At 34.0% G+C, this 15433-nt stretch overlaps 2 protein-coding genes across 8 annotated transcripts; one reads left to right on the top strand and one right to left on the bottom strand.

Moving 5' to 3' along the window:
- The first annotated feature begins 341 nt into the window (after positions 1 to 341).
- On the top strand, positions 342 to 5500 carry LOC108462829 (glutamate receptor 3.2). Of its 5 annotated transcripts, none has more exons than XM_053023733.1 (7): positions 342 to 378; positions 1141 to 1338; positions 1847 to 3189; positions 3288 to 3565; positions 3939 to 3970; positions 4091 to 4485; positions 4744 to 5500. In XM_053023733.1, the coding sequence occupies exons 1-7, from the start codon at positions 342 to 344 to the stop codon at positions 5137 to 5139; spliced, it is 2679 nt and encodes an 892-aa protein (XP_052879693.1). In that variant the 3' UTR covers positions 5140 to 5500. The 5 variants fall into 5 exon arrangements, with proteins under 5 accessions (XP_052879693.1, XP_017618216.1, XP_052879691.1 ...); XM_053023731.1 differs by lacking the exon at positions 342 to 378 and adding an exon at positions 415 to 507 and having other exon boundaries at positions 1063 to 1338; XM_053023734.1 differs by lacking the exon at positions 342 to 378 and adding an exon at positions 427 to 835.
- LOC108462830 (monosaccharide-sensing protein 2-like) lies at positions 5308 to 10317 on the bottom strand. 3 transcript variants are annotated; one of them, XM_053023736.1, is made up of 8 exons: positions 10076 to 10317; positions 9652 to 9739; positions 9355 to 9464; positions 8971 to 9090; positions 8181 to 8747; positions 6855 to 7795; positions 6246 to 6433; positions 5308 to 5945 (listed from the first exon to the last, which is right to left on the bottom strand). In XM_053023736.1, exons 4-8 carry the CDS (start codon positions 9047 to 9049, stop codon positions 5501 to 5503), a joined length of 2220 nt encoding a protein of 739 aa, XP_052879696.1. In that variant the 5' UTR covers positions 9050 to 9090; positions 9355 to 9464; positions 9652 to 9739; positions 10076 to 10317; the 3' UTR covers positions 5308 to 5500. The 3 variants fall into 3 exon arrangements, with proteins under 3 accessions (XP_052879696.1, XP_017618220.1, XP_052879695.1); XM_017762731.2 differs by lacking the exon at positions 9355 to 9464 and having other exon boundaries at positions 9465 to 9739; XM_053023735.1 differs by lacking the exon at positions 10076 to 10317 and having other exon boundaries at positions 9652 to 10038.
- Positions 10318 to 15433: the final 5116 nt, after the last annotated feature.

The raw sequence follows: 15433 nt of genomic DNA, 5'->3' as shown, positions 1-15433 counted from the left end.
TAAGATAAATACAACTTAATAAGTAAATATCTCTAAAATAATAACAAAATTAACAAATATCTTTAAAATAATAACAAAATTAACAATAAAATAAGTTTTATACAATATCTAAATAATAATAACAAAATAGTAGCAACATGATAATAGTAAAAATAGTAGCAAAATAGGAGAAAACAATAAGAAAATAATATTAAAAAAATCAAATTTTTTTATCCTTTAGTGAATTCGGCTAAGCTAAGATCTGGCTTACCCAAGCTAAAAATGCCTTGGACTTTATTTTTTTTGTTTAAACCTATTTTTCAGACCTATATTTTTATTTAAATTTTTTTTATTTCGAGTCAATGTTTGAGCCTAACCTGTTGGTCGACACATTATCAGGTGTGCCTATAATCCTTATTTTGCCAATTTTAACATGTTTTCAATGTATGTTTTCCTGTCTAAAAACGAGGATGAAAACGAAAAGCACCTCAATGTCTGAAACCAATAGGAGACCGTGAACTGAAAGCTGTAATAACAAAATAATGAAAAAGAAGTTATTTTTATTTTTAGTGGCCATTTCTCTTTCTCTGTTCCATTGGCTGCTTTAGTTATTACATCCATTGAAATATCCTTATTGAGCTCTTCTTACGAAAGATTGTTTTTGCTTTGAGCTTGTTGTGAGCTTTTGCTTTTGCTTTGCTTTTTTTTTTCCCGTCCATTTTGGGGGTCTATGGGTGCTTTCTTTGCTTTGTACCTTCTTCAAATATATATATATATATATATTAAAACAATAAAGCTTTATGCTCTTGGTTTTAAATATTGTTCTTTGGGTTCTCCATGTCAGAATTTGAAATGGGTTTGTCTTATATTCTCTTATGAGATTTTACTTTACTAAATTGAAATCTTTAAATTGCTTTTTGTTCTCTTTGGTCTTTGCCTTTAGGTCTTGTTAGTGTTGCTACTTGCCTTGGAACTAAATGATTCTCTTTACTTGTCTGTGGATATAAAAATTTTGGTTAATTTTGGGTTTAGGGTATTTGCTCATTATCTGTTTGATGATATATATTTATGGTCATTGATCAGGAATGTCATTGCTTATGACCATGACCAACCTGGTTTTGTTGCTTTCAATTTTCACTCTCTTTGTTCAAGTGTTTTCAGAGGAGGCTGCTTTGGGGCCTAATGTTGTGAATGTTGGAGCTATTTTCTCATTCGACACCATTAATGGGAAAGTTGCAAAGGTTGCAATGAAGGCAGCTGAGGATGATATAAACTCTGATCCAGGTATCCTTGGTGGGAGGAAATTGTCTGTTGCCCTCCATGATTCAAACTACAGTTCATTTCTTAGCTTTATTGGAGGTATACTCTTTCCACTCTCCTTTTATTTCCAACTCTTTAGTTCCGTATATGTTCGGTTAATTTCGTTCGTATCCCGTGTTGACCTCTATGTTTACAATGAATTAGGATAAATATTACTACTTTCTGACGGAACACTACAGATATTCACATGCCATGCTTGTACCTCATCTTTTAGGAGTGTTTTCATGGTGAATTTCTTTTGGTAGGCAGTTTATGGAGACTGCTATGATGGCACATGTTTTATCACCTCTGGCAAATGGACTTCATGTCCCATTATTGATAGCATTTAGTCTCCTCTTGTTTCAAACACGTAGCTCCGTAAAAGTTCAGTTAAATTTCATTCATATCCATCTCTAGTTCTCTATGTTTACAATGAATTAGTCCAAACAAATATTACTGCTTCTGATGAAACGATACAGATGTTCAGATTATATGCTTATGCCTCATTTTCGAGGAGTGTTTTCATGGTGAAATGATAATGATTTCAATTTCTTTTTGTATTCATTAGCATTGCAGTTTATGGAGACTGACACTGTAGCGATAATTGGTCCACAAAGTTCTGTGATGGCACATGTTCTATCACATCTTGCAAATGAGCTCCATGTTCCATTATTGTCATTCACAGCCCTGGATCCCGGCCTGTCACCTCTGCAGTACCCGTTCTTTGTTCAAACAGCACCTAATGACAAATTCCAGATGATTGCCATTGCTGAGATGGTTAGTTACTTTGGTTGGGCTGAAGTGATTGTTGTTTTTAGTGATGATGATCAGAACCGAAATGGTATAATTATGTTAGATGATAAGCTTGCTGAGAGGCGTTGCAGGATATCTTATAAAGCCACACTTCCACCGGACCCGATGGCGAAAAGAAGTGATGTTCTGAAAGAATTAGCTAAGATTCAAATGATGGAATCTCGGGTTATTGTTCTTAACACTTTCTCGAAAACAGGTCTCTTGGTCTTTGAAGTGGCCAAGAGCCTTGGAATGATGGAGAAGGGATATGTTTGGATAGCTTCTACTTGGCTATCCACTGTTTTAGATTCAACTTCCCCACTTAAACCTGAGACTGCAAACTCGATCCGAGGAGTACTTACGCTTCGCCCTCATACACCTGATTCAAAAAGGAAAAGGGACTTTATTTCACGTTGGAACCAGCTGAGTAATGGTTCTATTGGGTTAAATCCTTATGGTCTTTTTGCCTATGATACTGTCTGGATGATTGCTCGTGCAGTAAAGTTGTTATTTGATCAGGGTAGCACCATTTCGTTTTCCAATGATGAACGATTAATCAGTCTTACTGGGATGGATCTAAATCTTTCTGCATTAAGTATATTTGATGGAGGGAAGCAGTTGCTTAAGAACGTAATAGAGACAAAGATGACCGGTTTGACAGGCCCTGTTCAGTTTAATCAAGACAGGTTCCTCATAAATCCTTCGTATGACATTATTAATACGGTTGAAACTGGGTATCGACAGGTTGGATACTGGTCTAACCACTCTGGTCTTTCCATTGTGCCACCAGAGACACTTTATGGAAAAAAGCCTAATCGTTCTAGCTCAAACCAACACCTGGACAGTGTGGTATGGCCTGGAGGAGAAACAATAAAGCCTCGAGGTTGGGTTTTCCCAAACAATGGAAGAGAATTAAGAATCGTAGTTCCAAATCGAGTTAGTTACCGAGACTTTGTCTCAGTAGTCAATGGCACAAATAAGGTGCAAGGATATTGCATAGATGTATTTCTTGCTGCAATTAAGTTGATGCCATATGCTGTTCCGTACAGGTTCATTCCATTCGGAAATGGCCATGAGAACCCTAGCTATTATGAGCTTGTCAGTAAAATCGCAGCCGGTGTGAGTATACAACACATGGAAAGTGCAACTGGTTTCTTAAATAATAAAAATGATAAATAGTTATTTTTCCTATGAATTCTTATACAGTGTTTCTGTAGGTCTTTGATGGCGCAGTAGGTGATATTGCCATTGTGACAGACCGGACGAGAATAGTAGATTTCACTCAGCCATATATAGAATCAGGGCTGGTGGTGGTAGCTCCAGTAAAAAAGATAAGTTCGAACCCTTGGTCCTTCTCACGGCCATTTACTCCATTAATGTGGGCTGTCACAGCAGTATTTTTCCTCATTGTTGGATCGGTTGTGTGGGTCCTTGAGCACAGAATAAATGATGAATTCCGGGGCTCTCCGAGGCAGCAATTTGTCACAATTTTAACGTTAGTACATAAATATATGAAGTTCATATATGTATTTATGCATTAGCTTATAGCATCCGTAAATGCACTAACTTTAACATCTGCTGAATATAAATCCTGAAATCTAACGACAGATGATTGGATCAGGTTTATGATGAAGGGTTCTGAATATTAGAAAAAATCCAGCATTATTTGGGCAGTAACCATTTAGTACTTATGGATCTATATACGGTCAATCACCATTGTCATTTCTACAAGAAGCATACCATTCTTTTCACTATAGAACATGCAGCATATATACAATCTATCTTTGCATCTCATTCGATTACACACGTAACTTGTTCATTGTCTTTCTAACTCTTTACTTTTTGTGCTCCATTTTTTCTCCTTGCAGGTTCAGTTTCTCTACGATGTTTTTTTCACATAGTAGGTTCTTTTCATTTTATTATTTCAATAATTCACTTGTTCCTACAGAAAATTTAGAACTTAGAATCACTGGCGTCTATTATAGCATTATACCAACTCTGGGGTTTTCGAAATTTTCAGGAGAAAACACAGTGAGCACACTTGGACGGCTTGTACTGATTATCTGGCTTTTTGTAGTTCTGATAATCAATTCAAGCTACACTGCGAGCCTGACATCGATCCTCACAGTGCAACAGTTATCGTCACCTATCAAAGGAATTGATACTTTGATTAGTAGCAGTGAACCAATAGGCTTCCAAATCGGGTCTTTTGCCGAAAGGTATCTAGCTGAGGAACTGGGTATTCCGAAATCTAGACTTGTTCAACTTGGCTCACCAGAAGACTATGCCCATGCCCTTGAGAAGAGACAAGTAGCTGCAGTAGTCGATGAGCGACCATACGTGGATCTCTTCCTCTCAGACCGATGTGAATTCTCGATTAGAGGCCAGGAGTTCTCCAAACGTGCATGGGGCTTTGTGAGTTATCATATGCTAATTCCTTTAAACTTTTTTCTACTGTGCACATTTCGGTAAATCGAGTCAATTTAAGTTGCCAACATTCATCATTATATAAAAAGTTTCTTCAACTTGCGTGTTGAATGATATTCAGCTAGAGTCTTCCTTGAGCTATAAAAATATGCAGAATTCAAATGGTTATAGTGTCTTGATCTGCAACGCCATATCTCCATTCTATTACAAGCGGAAAAATGATCTCCAGCAAATGGTTTTTCTTAGGCATTTCCTCGAGACTCTCCGTTAGCCATTGACATGTCCACTGCCATTCTTGCTCTATCCGAGAACGGCGAGCTTCAGAAGATTCACGACAAATGGCTGTCAAGAAGTGCATGTAGTTCTGAGAAATCTGAGGATGAAGCAGAGCAGCTTGACTTACAAAGCTTCTGGGGACTATTTCTTATATGCGGAATCGCATGTATTCTAGCTCTCCTTGTATACTCTTTGTTGATGTTTCGCCAGTACAGCCGACGCAGTCCTGAGGAACTGGATTCTACAAATCGTAACAATTCCTTCTCTGCACGTCTTCGTACATGTCTCTCATTCATTGATGGAAAGGTTGAGAACTCCAAAAGCAGCTCAAAAAGAAAACGAGACAGTATGCACTCGGATGTATAGATTTTAAGGTTTCACTTCATCTTCCAGTTCTAAAGAATCAGCTTTTCCCTCCTTTCCTCTGCTCTACCGGTTAGCCTTCTATGGTTTTAGCACTTAGCAGATTCAATCATCTGTATGTTACTTGGACTTAGATGTGTATCGGAGTAACATTGAACATAGAATGTAACATATATGAAAGTAATGTAGCATATACGTAAAGATAGGATTCTCTTTGAATTGCAACAAACAATAGAGAAACACATTATGTTTTCTTTTTCTTGTTCTACATAAATCAAACTCTGCCTATTTGAATGAGGAGGAGAAATTTTGAACAAAAATCAAAACTTTCAATATCCATGAAAATCAAAGAAATAAACCGAACTCAGTTGTCCTTGGTAGCTGCAATCTGCTTTGCACCAACTGCAAAGAATTCCGTAATGACTTCAAGAGGCATGCCTTTGGTTTCTGGAACTTTTAAGAAGACAAACACCCATGATATAACGCATACAACTGCATACATGCCAAAGACGCCAGCAAGGCCAACTGATTTCAGCAGCAACGGGAGCGAATACGTGACAATGATGTCGCAAATCCAAAAAGTAAGGGCGCATATAGCAATGCAGATGCCACGAACCCGTGTCGGGAAGATCTCGGCACACAGTATATTGGGAATTGGCCCGAATCCCATCACAAAGAAACAGAAGTAGAGCACAACACTAACAGTTGAGATTGATGCGTGCACAACACTCCCCATTTTCACAACACTAGCGACGACTAAGACGACGAGAGATATTATCAGGACAGGAAGTGTGTTGAGTAGCAAACTCCTGCAACAAAGGGAAGACACCGACAATGATTTAACGATGAGAGCAGATCAAGGTTAGGTTGCAGGCATCCAACCAAACTCGATTCAACTGTGACACTCAAATCGTAGGCATGGCATCGTCTAATGAAATCATGAAATAGCAATACAAAACTAATAACTTCTATCCTAATATGGGAACATTTGAGTGTTAAGCTATTTCAACTCAACCAAAATTAAATGAATTCCTCAACGGAACAGATTTTATGCTCTCGAGTGAGACTTGTTATCATTCCAAGGAACCCGAGAAAGGAAGAAACTTTACCTTCTACCGGCTATATCCATAAGCCGCATGGCGACAGCTATACTTGGAAGCATCAACAAGGTTGTAATGCCACTGATAAGCAGCGATGCAGAAGATGAACTGAGGCCCAAGTTAGAAAGAAGAACCCCGACTCCTGCCTGCTCAAGAATTTGGGGAGTGTAGTATAGAACGCCATTTATACCAGAGAACTGCATTTTAGAAGTAGAGAAAACAAAGGATCCTCAATAAGCAAGTAATGCAAAGGTGGAGGATAATTTTTACAACAGTACTATACCCAAATGACGGCAGCGCATCCCGTTTCAAAGAATGCTGTGTATAAGGTTACACAAGATTCTGCTACAAATGCAAAAATACAAAAAAAGAAAAAAAGAAAAAGAAGAGGGGGGGGGGGTCTGTTTCTAGCAGTGCAATGTGTTGTATTCCAGGAATGTTATTTCTTAACATTTAAACAAGATTTTGATTTCAAAGCTAGAAATATATATGTTTCTATAAACTGATATGATGTTCCTAGAAAACTAGCAAAGCAGGTTGTAATGCAGAAAATGAGATTTAAGGTGCGAAATAAGCTGGTAAGGAGAAGAATATATATTGTCAGGCTCTTCACATTACCTGCTGAAGTATTTGAATTCCAATCCCTACAAATAAAGCATGCTTGACTCCGGGTTCAAAGATATCAGTCCAACTTGGTCCCTTTGCCGTTTCAGCTGGATGAACCATAGCTGGTCCAACCGGATGTTGCTTCACAAGCTCTGAGGAATAAAGAGCCGACTGACTCACCAAAGCGGCTGCTTGGACATACTCAGTGTCAGCAGGGACATCACCACCAGGCAGAGAAACTACTGACCCACGCCTAGATTCAGGTACAGTCTCTTGATGCAAATAGATTCTTTTAAATTCCCCTTCCTTTTTCCCATCCGGGGTTTCCTTTTCAGTCCATTTCCATGCCAGCTGCCAACCACCACCAATCCCCATGCTACCAACTGGTTCTCCCGTAGTTGATTGCATTAGACTACCATGTCTAAGGCTTGAAAGGCTTCCATGGGCATTTGGAACAATGTCCTTATCCATGCTGGTTGCCTGCCTTGAGATCAAAGGACTATGCAAGTTGTCATCGGATTCATTACCGGGGCCATCAGCTGCATAGTCCTCTCCCTCCATGGTAGCACCACCTTCTTCATCCCATTCTTCATGTCGAGCTTGATTGCCTCCCACGCTGAACATGCTGCCAAAGTGTGGAAAAAGTGTGCTTCCTTGTTCAGGGACCTTCTCATGGATACTTCCAAAGAGAGTGACAAGAGGATCCACAAGACGCTGAGCACTCTGGCTAACTACACTTCCATGCCGAGACGCAAGGCCTATACTGCTACCATGTCCAGTGACTGGTCTGGCCACCCAGGACTGACCTGCTTCAGGTCCATATAACTTGATTCTATCTTTATCAGCAGATATATCTTCGTCTTCAATGTCGTCATTTGCTGGGCCAATTATGTACTCCTCTATTGATGTTTCACCTCCAACACCCAGTCCCTCAACTAACAAAGCCATCTCACCTGTCATCTAAATAATATCAGTATCACCAACATGATGCATCATTATTCATCATATAAAGCCAATGGTTGGCAGTGATTGCTACTTTAAAACTAAAGTTATGGTACGTCTCAATTACCAAGGACCAAATTAGAAGATATGCATACAATCAAAACATTTGACTGGTTTGATTGTCAGATAAATCAATTTAACCATAGAGGGTTTCTATTTCCCTCTTTGTTAAGTGGGAGCAAAGAGTAATAATTAACAACCATTGAAAAGTACCTATCTTGTGAGATTCAACAAGCACACAAGAACAAGAGCATATACAAAAACACAATTTGGGGTAGCAAAAGCAATGTGCATGGAGGTAAGCGATTTTAAAAGGGTCGCCGTAGATAAACTAACCAGCAACGTCTTCCCTGCCACGTAGCCTTTGCAAAACTGCTTTCGCCTCATTCATTCGCCCTTTACTTACTAGCCATCTTGGTGATTCAGGCAAGTAGAATACAGTTAACCCAAAATATGCGAGGGAAGGAATAGAAAGAACTCCAAGCATCAATCTCCAACTCGGTAATTCCGACAACGACATTCCAAAAACCATGCAATATGATAGAAACATTCCAATGGAACCAGTAAACTGTGGAAGGGTATTCAGCAACCCCCTTATTTCTGGTGGTGCAGTCTCGGATATGTAAACCGGGACCAAAGTTACGGCCAAACCGATCCCAAATCCATCCAAAAGTCTTGCCAAAAGTAAGATATAAACATTAGGAGACCATACCATCACAAGACCACTAAGAAAATAAAGGACGGACGAGATTATTAGCATGGGGCGACGACCTAGCCAATCCGATATGCCTCCTGAGCATGTAGTAATGCAGGTGGCTCCGATAAGAGACATGGCTACAATCAGGCCTTCTATAGTTGGTGCACTTTCCAATTTAAACTCTTTCTTTATGTACAAAACAGCACCTGCAGCATGTTGACACAAAGAAAACATATAATTAATGAATCTGAACAAAAATAAAAATAAAAATCTACATGCTAACCATTAAAGATAGAAAAAAAACCTCCATCAAGTCAATTATATGATCAACTCAAAACTTTTCTAATAGATCTTTCACATATGAAAGTGATCGTTTTAGTCCAAAAGACTGAAGAGTCTCAATGTTGAACTGCATAAGTTAAAAATCACCTGCAATGGTGGCATTATCCCATCCTTGCAACATATTACCAATGGCTGCTGCAAGAGCTACAAGCACAGCTCCATTCATTTTCACAGATCCCCACAACAATGAGCACTAAATTAAGTACCCTGAAAGTTAAACAAGAAAACAAAAAGAAAACCCAGATTGTGGATCAATATAATTAAACCAGTCCCTTCCATTATATCTTTAGAGAGAAAAATATCATAGTTCCCATAGGACCATACAGTTCATACCATGAAAAAAATATACAAACAAAAGATGGAAACAAACAAACAAAGAAACAAAAAAAAGGTACAAAAATCAAAAGAAATTAAAACCCAGATGTCCAAATCGAATAAAAAACCAAAAAAAAAAAAAACGGTTAACTTTACCTATGGAAGCGAAGGCAGATTATATGGCAAAATCACAAAGCTGATGATGATAAAGAGTCTCAAGAATCATTGGATTTAGAAAACGCCATAACAAAGCAAATTGCCATTACCTGTGGCATCAAATAAGCAAAATAAAATGGAACTTGTCGTTGGGTTGATGAGACTTTTTTTTTTATTTTCTTGGAAAACTGAAATGCCAAACAGAAAATAAGGGGGGGAACAGAGAGAAAAAAAGAACCAAAAGAAAAAATCAAAAAAAAAAAAAACCCAAAAGCCAAATACGAAAATAGATGGTACTGTATTTTGGCCTTGGAAGCTTTGCCACCTGCTCTCCTTATACTGCTCTCTCACTTGCACGTATATGATTTGCAGTTATTAAATCACACTGTGAAAAATTAAAAAAAAAAAATAAACTATCACTTCACTAACTTTTTCATCAAATAATTATTAAATTTATTTATTTTATTAAAAAACTCATCAAAGAGAAAAAACATAATTAGCTCTGCAGTCTTTTCAAGTTTACAGCTTTTTGCGTAAAGAAAAAAAAGCAGATTTAATTTTTTAAATATATGAAAATTAAACCAAAAAAAATTTTTATTGGGAAAATTGTCTTTATCATCTGCAATGGAAAGTGAATAATTGTTTAATAATTAATTTGAAAACAAAATAGAAAAATTGGGTATTGATTGAGATGAGTCCAAAAACACCATTATGTACTTACCAGATCGGAATCTTGAAAACTTTTTTCTTTCTTTCTTTTTTTAACTTTTTTATTTCCTTATAATTAACAACAATGAAAAGATATTTTAAATTACAAAAAAATAGATCCCATGGTTTAGAATATTAATATTATAAAGTAATTTCCGATTTTGATTTAGATTTGCTGTGATTGGCATGCAAAACGATGAAGAAGCCTCTTTTGCGTTGCCTGCATTTCTCATGTGTTCATTCGAAGAAGACAAACAGTATTAAATCAATTTTATGATTTCTGTTCTTTTAGAGGTCTAATTATGCTCTTAGTCCCTATATTTTTTTTTATTTTTGAAAGTTAGTCTTTTACTTTTAATTTCAATATTTTAGTTCCTCTATATATCTAAGGCCCGTGTTGGACAAGTTTGAGGCTTTCGGCTCTTAATGCCCTATATTCCACTCACATTTTTCATAATTTTGATTTAAATCTAATTATTTGTGCATTCTCTCCAAAACTATTTTGTTGTAGGTCCAAATATATTTTGAAATTATGTATTTGCTTGTAATTAAGGCGACGAATTTTATGACTAAGTTTTGAGGGCAAAGGCGAATTTAGGGGCTGGTAGGTGCCCGGCCCCGCTAAAATAGAAAATTATTATTTAAATTTTTAAAAATTTTAAAATTTAAATTAATAAAAATAAAATTACACTTTACTCCCTTAAAATTATAAAATTTGATTTAATTTTTAAAAATTATAAAGATATAAACTATTAAAAATTAAAATTACATTCGCTCCTATATATATTTTCTAACTTCACCCCTATTTGTGGGGCCTAGTAAAATTTTTAGAAGTTCAATGAGAATTTTTGCTTTAAAAATTGGGAGTCTTATTAAATTTTTGTAATTTTTTAACATTAATGATAATTTTCAAAAGATTTAAGAGAATTTAATTAAAATTTTCAAAAGAAATAAAAGATATAATGAAATTTTTCAAAATTTGAGGAACCTAATTAAAATTTTTAAAAGTTTAAAGGAGAAATGAAAATTTCTAAAGATTTTGAGAGTTTCAAGAAAACAAAATAAAAATTTCAAAATTTCAAAAACCTAAAATCTAATTGATAACTTTCAATTATACTTTAATTTTTCAAACCAAACAAGTAGAGGGACTAAAGTTTAAAAATCTTAAAAAGTAGAGGACTGGATGCAACGTTAAAACTTTTTTTTTTTTTGGAAATACAGATCATAACAGTGATAGTCATTTAATAATAAAGTCAATTAAAACATTAATGTTTGACTGAAACTTATATTAATATCTTTTAATTCCTTTTATTTATCAAATAAATTTAAAATTGAAAATAAAGCATTCTAATGTAAATATTTATTTATTGTTTTTGATACATAATATTTAATTTTTATTTATAATCAATAATTATGGCAATCAAATAAGAATAATTATACCAAATCAAATTGAAATATTATTTTTTGGGTCGAAAAATTGAAACGTTAAATGCATCTTACTTTTAAATTTTATTTTATATTCTTTAAATAAAAATATGAAAAAAAGGTTATAAATTAATGTCACAAGTGGAATTAAAGAATAGATTTGGGACATGTGATAATAAAATTACAACCATACTTAAATGTGGTTTTACAAGTGGGATTCGCTGTCATGTCATGTATAACCTATATGATAATTTTCAATTTTCTATAATTTAAATTTAAGAATTTGAAAAAGTTTCTAATTATATATTTAAGGTTAAATTCTTCCGTTAGTCCTTATACTTTATAAAAGTTGTGGATTTAGCCTTTATTCTTTAATTTGGTCCCTGTATTTTTCGAATTGGTTAATTTTAGTCCTTATATTTTTCTAATTTTGAAATTTTAGTCATGGCCTAAACTGTAACGATTAGATCTGTTTGGTTAAATTTAATTACTAGTCTTGTATTATGCACATATATAGTTGTAGATTTAGTCTATATTCTTCAATTGAATCATGCTAAGTTCCTATCCTTTTGAAATTTGAAATTTTAGTCTTGACTAAATGGTAATTATTAATTTATAAATTGGATATTTAGCGAGTAATATGAGGAAATAATAAGTGATATAATATTACAAATATTATAATATATTTTTCAAATCAGATTTTGTAAATAGCATAACTTAAAGAACTTAATAGTTGTCATTTGGTGAGGACTGAAATTTTAAAATTTAAAAGTATAAGGACTAAAATGACTAAATTAAAGTATAGAGACTAAATCAACAACTTTTCTGAATTATAAGGACTAATAGTAAAATTTAACATATATTTAAATGAGAATTTAAACGGAGTTTTGGTTTTGGTTTTTTTTTTTTTGGCTATCATGTGATGGTTTCTTTCATTTGATTAAAAAAGAAAACTTTCATTTATTTAATATACAAAAACCGAAACTTTTGGGAAGGAAGGTGTTTTTTTAAAGGGTAAATTATTTAGGGGTCCAATTTTTTGGGCGTTTTCATTTTGGTCATTCAAATAAAAAATACTTGCAATTTAACCACTATCCAGGGGTGAAGTCAGAAAATTCTTTTAGGGGGAGCAGAAATGAAATTTTAAATTTTAATAGTCCATATCTTTATAATTTTTAAAGGATTAAATCAATTTTTTTATAATTTTAAGAAGGCTAAAGTATAATTTTACATTTACTAATTTAAAATTTTTAATGGACCTAAATAGTAATTTTCTATTTTAGGGGGGCCGGACCCCTTGTTAAGCCTCCTAGATTCGCCTCTGCCACTGTCATTCTAATAATTTATCGTTTTGGCCACCCAGCCGTTGAATCACTTATAGTGACTGACCATGCACCTCATGTAATCATTTTATTACTTTTTTATTACCTCACTATTATTCATCTTCTTCTTCTTCAATCCATTTTTCTTGTTGATTTTATTTGTAATTGTGTTGTCAAATACTTTTTTGACTAACATAATACATACATTGATCTGATTTTAGGTTTTGTTACTTGTTTTGAGAATTTTTTTAATTATCAGTGATACTTTTTATAATAATTAATATATTTTAATTTTTAAAATTATGTAATTATTTAATTATAATTTATACTATCAAATATGATACAATAAATTATAACCTAATTACACTTTATTAATCAAATACATCTAAAAATTAAAATTCTGGGAATAATTGCTCCCTTAATAATTACAATTTCATCCTATTATTTTGTGATGTACACAGGAACATACTTTATGTAGAGCCAAGCTGACCATCGCGACTCCATTCCTCTCCTCTCCCGAAAGCTTCTTGCCTTATCGTTTTACTCCATTCTCTCTTCTTCGCTCTTGCTATTTCCCTCTCTTTTCTTCTCCACGGCTCTAGCTTTGTTGGGTTATGACCTTCCTCCTCGTTCATTTTTTACGTTAACGTGGACATGTCCAAGAGCTAAAGGTCTTTAGCGTTAGGGTTTTGAGAAGTGGGCATTGCACTAAACTTTCATGTTGGGGATTTCTTCTCGATGGAGGGGAGGCTTTTGTGGTGGATAGGTGGCAACCAAAAGCTCTCTGTGCAGATTTGAGGTTGATGATCCTGCAGTCATTTCTGCATTAAGGTTGACGTCTCCGACACCACCAGTAGAGTGGGCAATACTAATGCTGCCGTGTATTTTGGTTTGATTGTGCATGGCCGTCTACTCCTTAGCGTCAAATATGCTAAGGGTAGCATATGGTAGTTCCTATCAGTATCTTATGTTGTTGAATGGACTATTGACGAGCTATTCAATCTATGGTACTGACATGTTTGATCGGCACATTCTTGTTGTGATGGATCCAATATCATAAGACAAACAATGACTTGATAGGGCCAGGACTCACACACTCCATGGCATTTCTGTTTGCCATAAGTGCGCTATCAAGATTACAGGCAAGAGTCTCCTATCGCATCCATGACGAAAAAAATTGATATGATTTGTACGTTGTAAGCCTATCATGTTGGGGTTCGATGTTAGAATCGCTGGCCTCTGCCCTTTCTCTTGTATAGGTCACTAGCATATTTTAGGTCTATGTCTTGTATGAAGTTTAAAATGTTATTATATTTTATTACATTAAGTTGAATCTAATATTTTTCAAATTAAATTAAATTTTTAATTTTTAATTTTAGTATTAATTAAACTCAAAAGACAATATATAATATTGTCAAGAATTTTCATTTATATTTATAAATTTATTTATCTTTTACAAATAAATTACAATTATGAAACACTCGATTTTTACAAAATAATTTATGAGTTGAAACACAACCACAACGAATAACCATGCAAAGGGGTGATAAATGACTACACCATAGGTATCTAATTTAAGGGGGTAAATTTTATTAAAGTAAGTTCACTAAATTTGTTAATTTTTAATTCTAAAAAATCAATTGACGTACTATACATTTTTGGATGAGATTCAAATATTTATGAGTTAAGATATTTTCTGACAGATGAAATTTCTATTTCTCAACTCGAAACGCATTTTGAATTACTTGATTTCAAGTTCATTAGTTTAATTTATAATTGTTATAGTAAGACTAAGTGATCAAAATTTTAGATAGGATTATTACGGAATTGATTCGAGTTTAATCATATTGGATTTAATTTTAATGCTTAATTTTGATTACATATAAGCACAATAATATATTTATGAAATTTTATATTTTAGCAATTTATTTATTACGAATTTTTAAGTAATTTTTAAATTAATTTAACTTAAAAGAGTAAAATTATGAATAGGTTGCTTAGAGATAAAAGGAAATGCTGTTTCCTTGTTTTCCAAGTAGTGTATATATATATATATATTATGATATTATGTTTTCTATAGTCAAATATATATTGTTTTTATTATTATTTGATTAATAAAAATATCTTTTGGAGTATTTTGTTTTGCAAAATGTAATTTTTACTTACTTAGAAGTTTAATCTTGTTCAAGATTTTGGGGAAGTTCTTCAAGCTCTAAGTTGTCACAGATTCAATCTTGGAGGACCGGTTAGAGCAATTGGTTGAGTTTATCGGATAATCATTTTCAAAGAGTTCAATTGAGCACTTATCCATATATCCATCTCCTACATTTTATTTATTTCATTTCTCACATTTATTTTCGTTTTCTTTATTTATGTTGCTGTTTAGTTTTGTTTTAATCATTATACTTGTTTTTGTGATCTTAAGTCTTCCAAAACTTTAAAACTCACATTACTCGCTGTCCAAGACACTAAAATTTGGTCTAGAAGCACCAAGTCAAAATCGAGTTTTTCCTTCGTAACAACTTCAGATTAATTTGACTTTTGTGGACTCTGCCCTCTTATCACTTGGGTTTAACCATCTTCAACCATTTATATATATAAGATTTAGGATTTAGGATTATATA

The sequence above is a fragment of the Gossypium arboreum genome, chromosome 13 (assembly GCF_025698485.1).
Source record: "Gossypium arboreum isolate Shixiya-1 chromosome 13, ASM2569848v2, whole genome shotgun sequence".
Classification (NCBI taxonomy): Eukaryota; Viridiplantae; Streptophyta; class Magnoliopsida; order Malvales; family Malvaceae; genus Gossypium; species Gossypium arboreum.
The sequence above is the reverse complement of the archived record's forward strand: the minus strand, read 5'-3'. Positions and strand labels throughout refer to the sequence as shown.

Excerpts from the sequence above, each read along its gene's own strand:
- LOC108462830 (XM_017762731.2), bottom strand. The coding sequence starts at position 9,049 with ATGAATGGAGCTGTGCTTGTAGCTCTTGCAGCAGCCATTGGTAATATG. Across the intron at positions 6,434-6,854 it reads GAATTCAAATACTTCAGCAG|TTCTCTGGTATAAATGGCGT; the intron begins GTAATGTGAAGA and ends TCTAAAATGCAG. Across the intron at positions 5,946-6,245 it reads ATGGATATAGCCGGTAGAAG|GAGTTTGCTACTCAACACAC; the intron begins GTAAAGTTTCTT and ends CCTTTGTTGCAG.
- LOC108462829 (XM_053023730.1), top strand. Across the intron at positions 1,339-1,846 it reads ATTTCTTAGCTTTATTGGAG|CATTGCAGTTTATGGAGACT; the intron begins GTATACTCTTTC and ends TGTATTCATTAG. Across the intron at positions 3,971-4,090 it reads TACGATGTTTTTTTCACATA|GAGAAAACACAGTGAGCACA; the intron begins GTAGGTTCTTTT and ends CGAAATTTTCAG.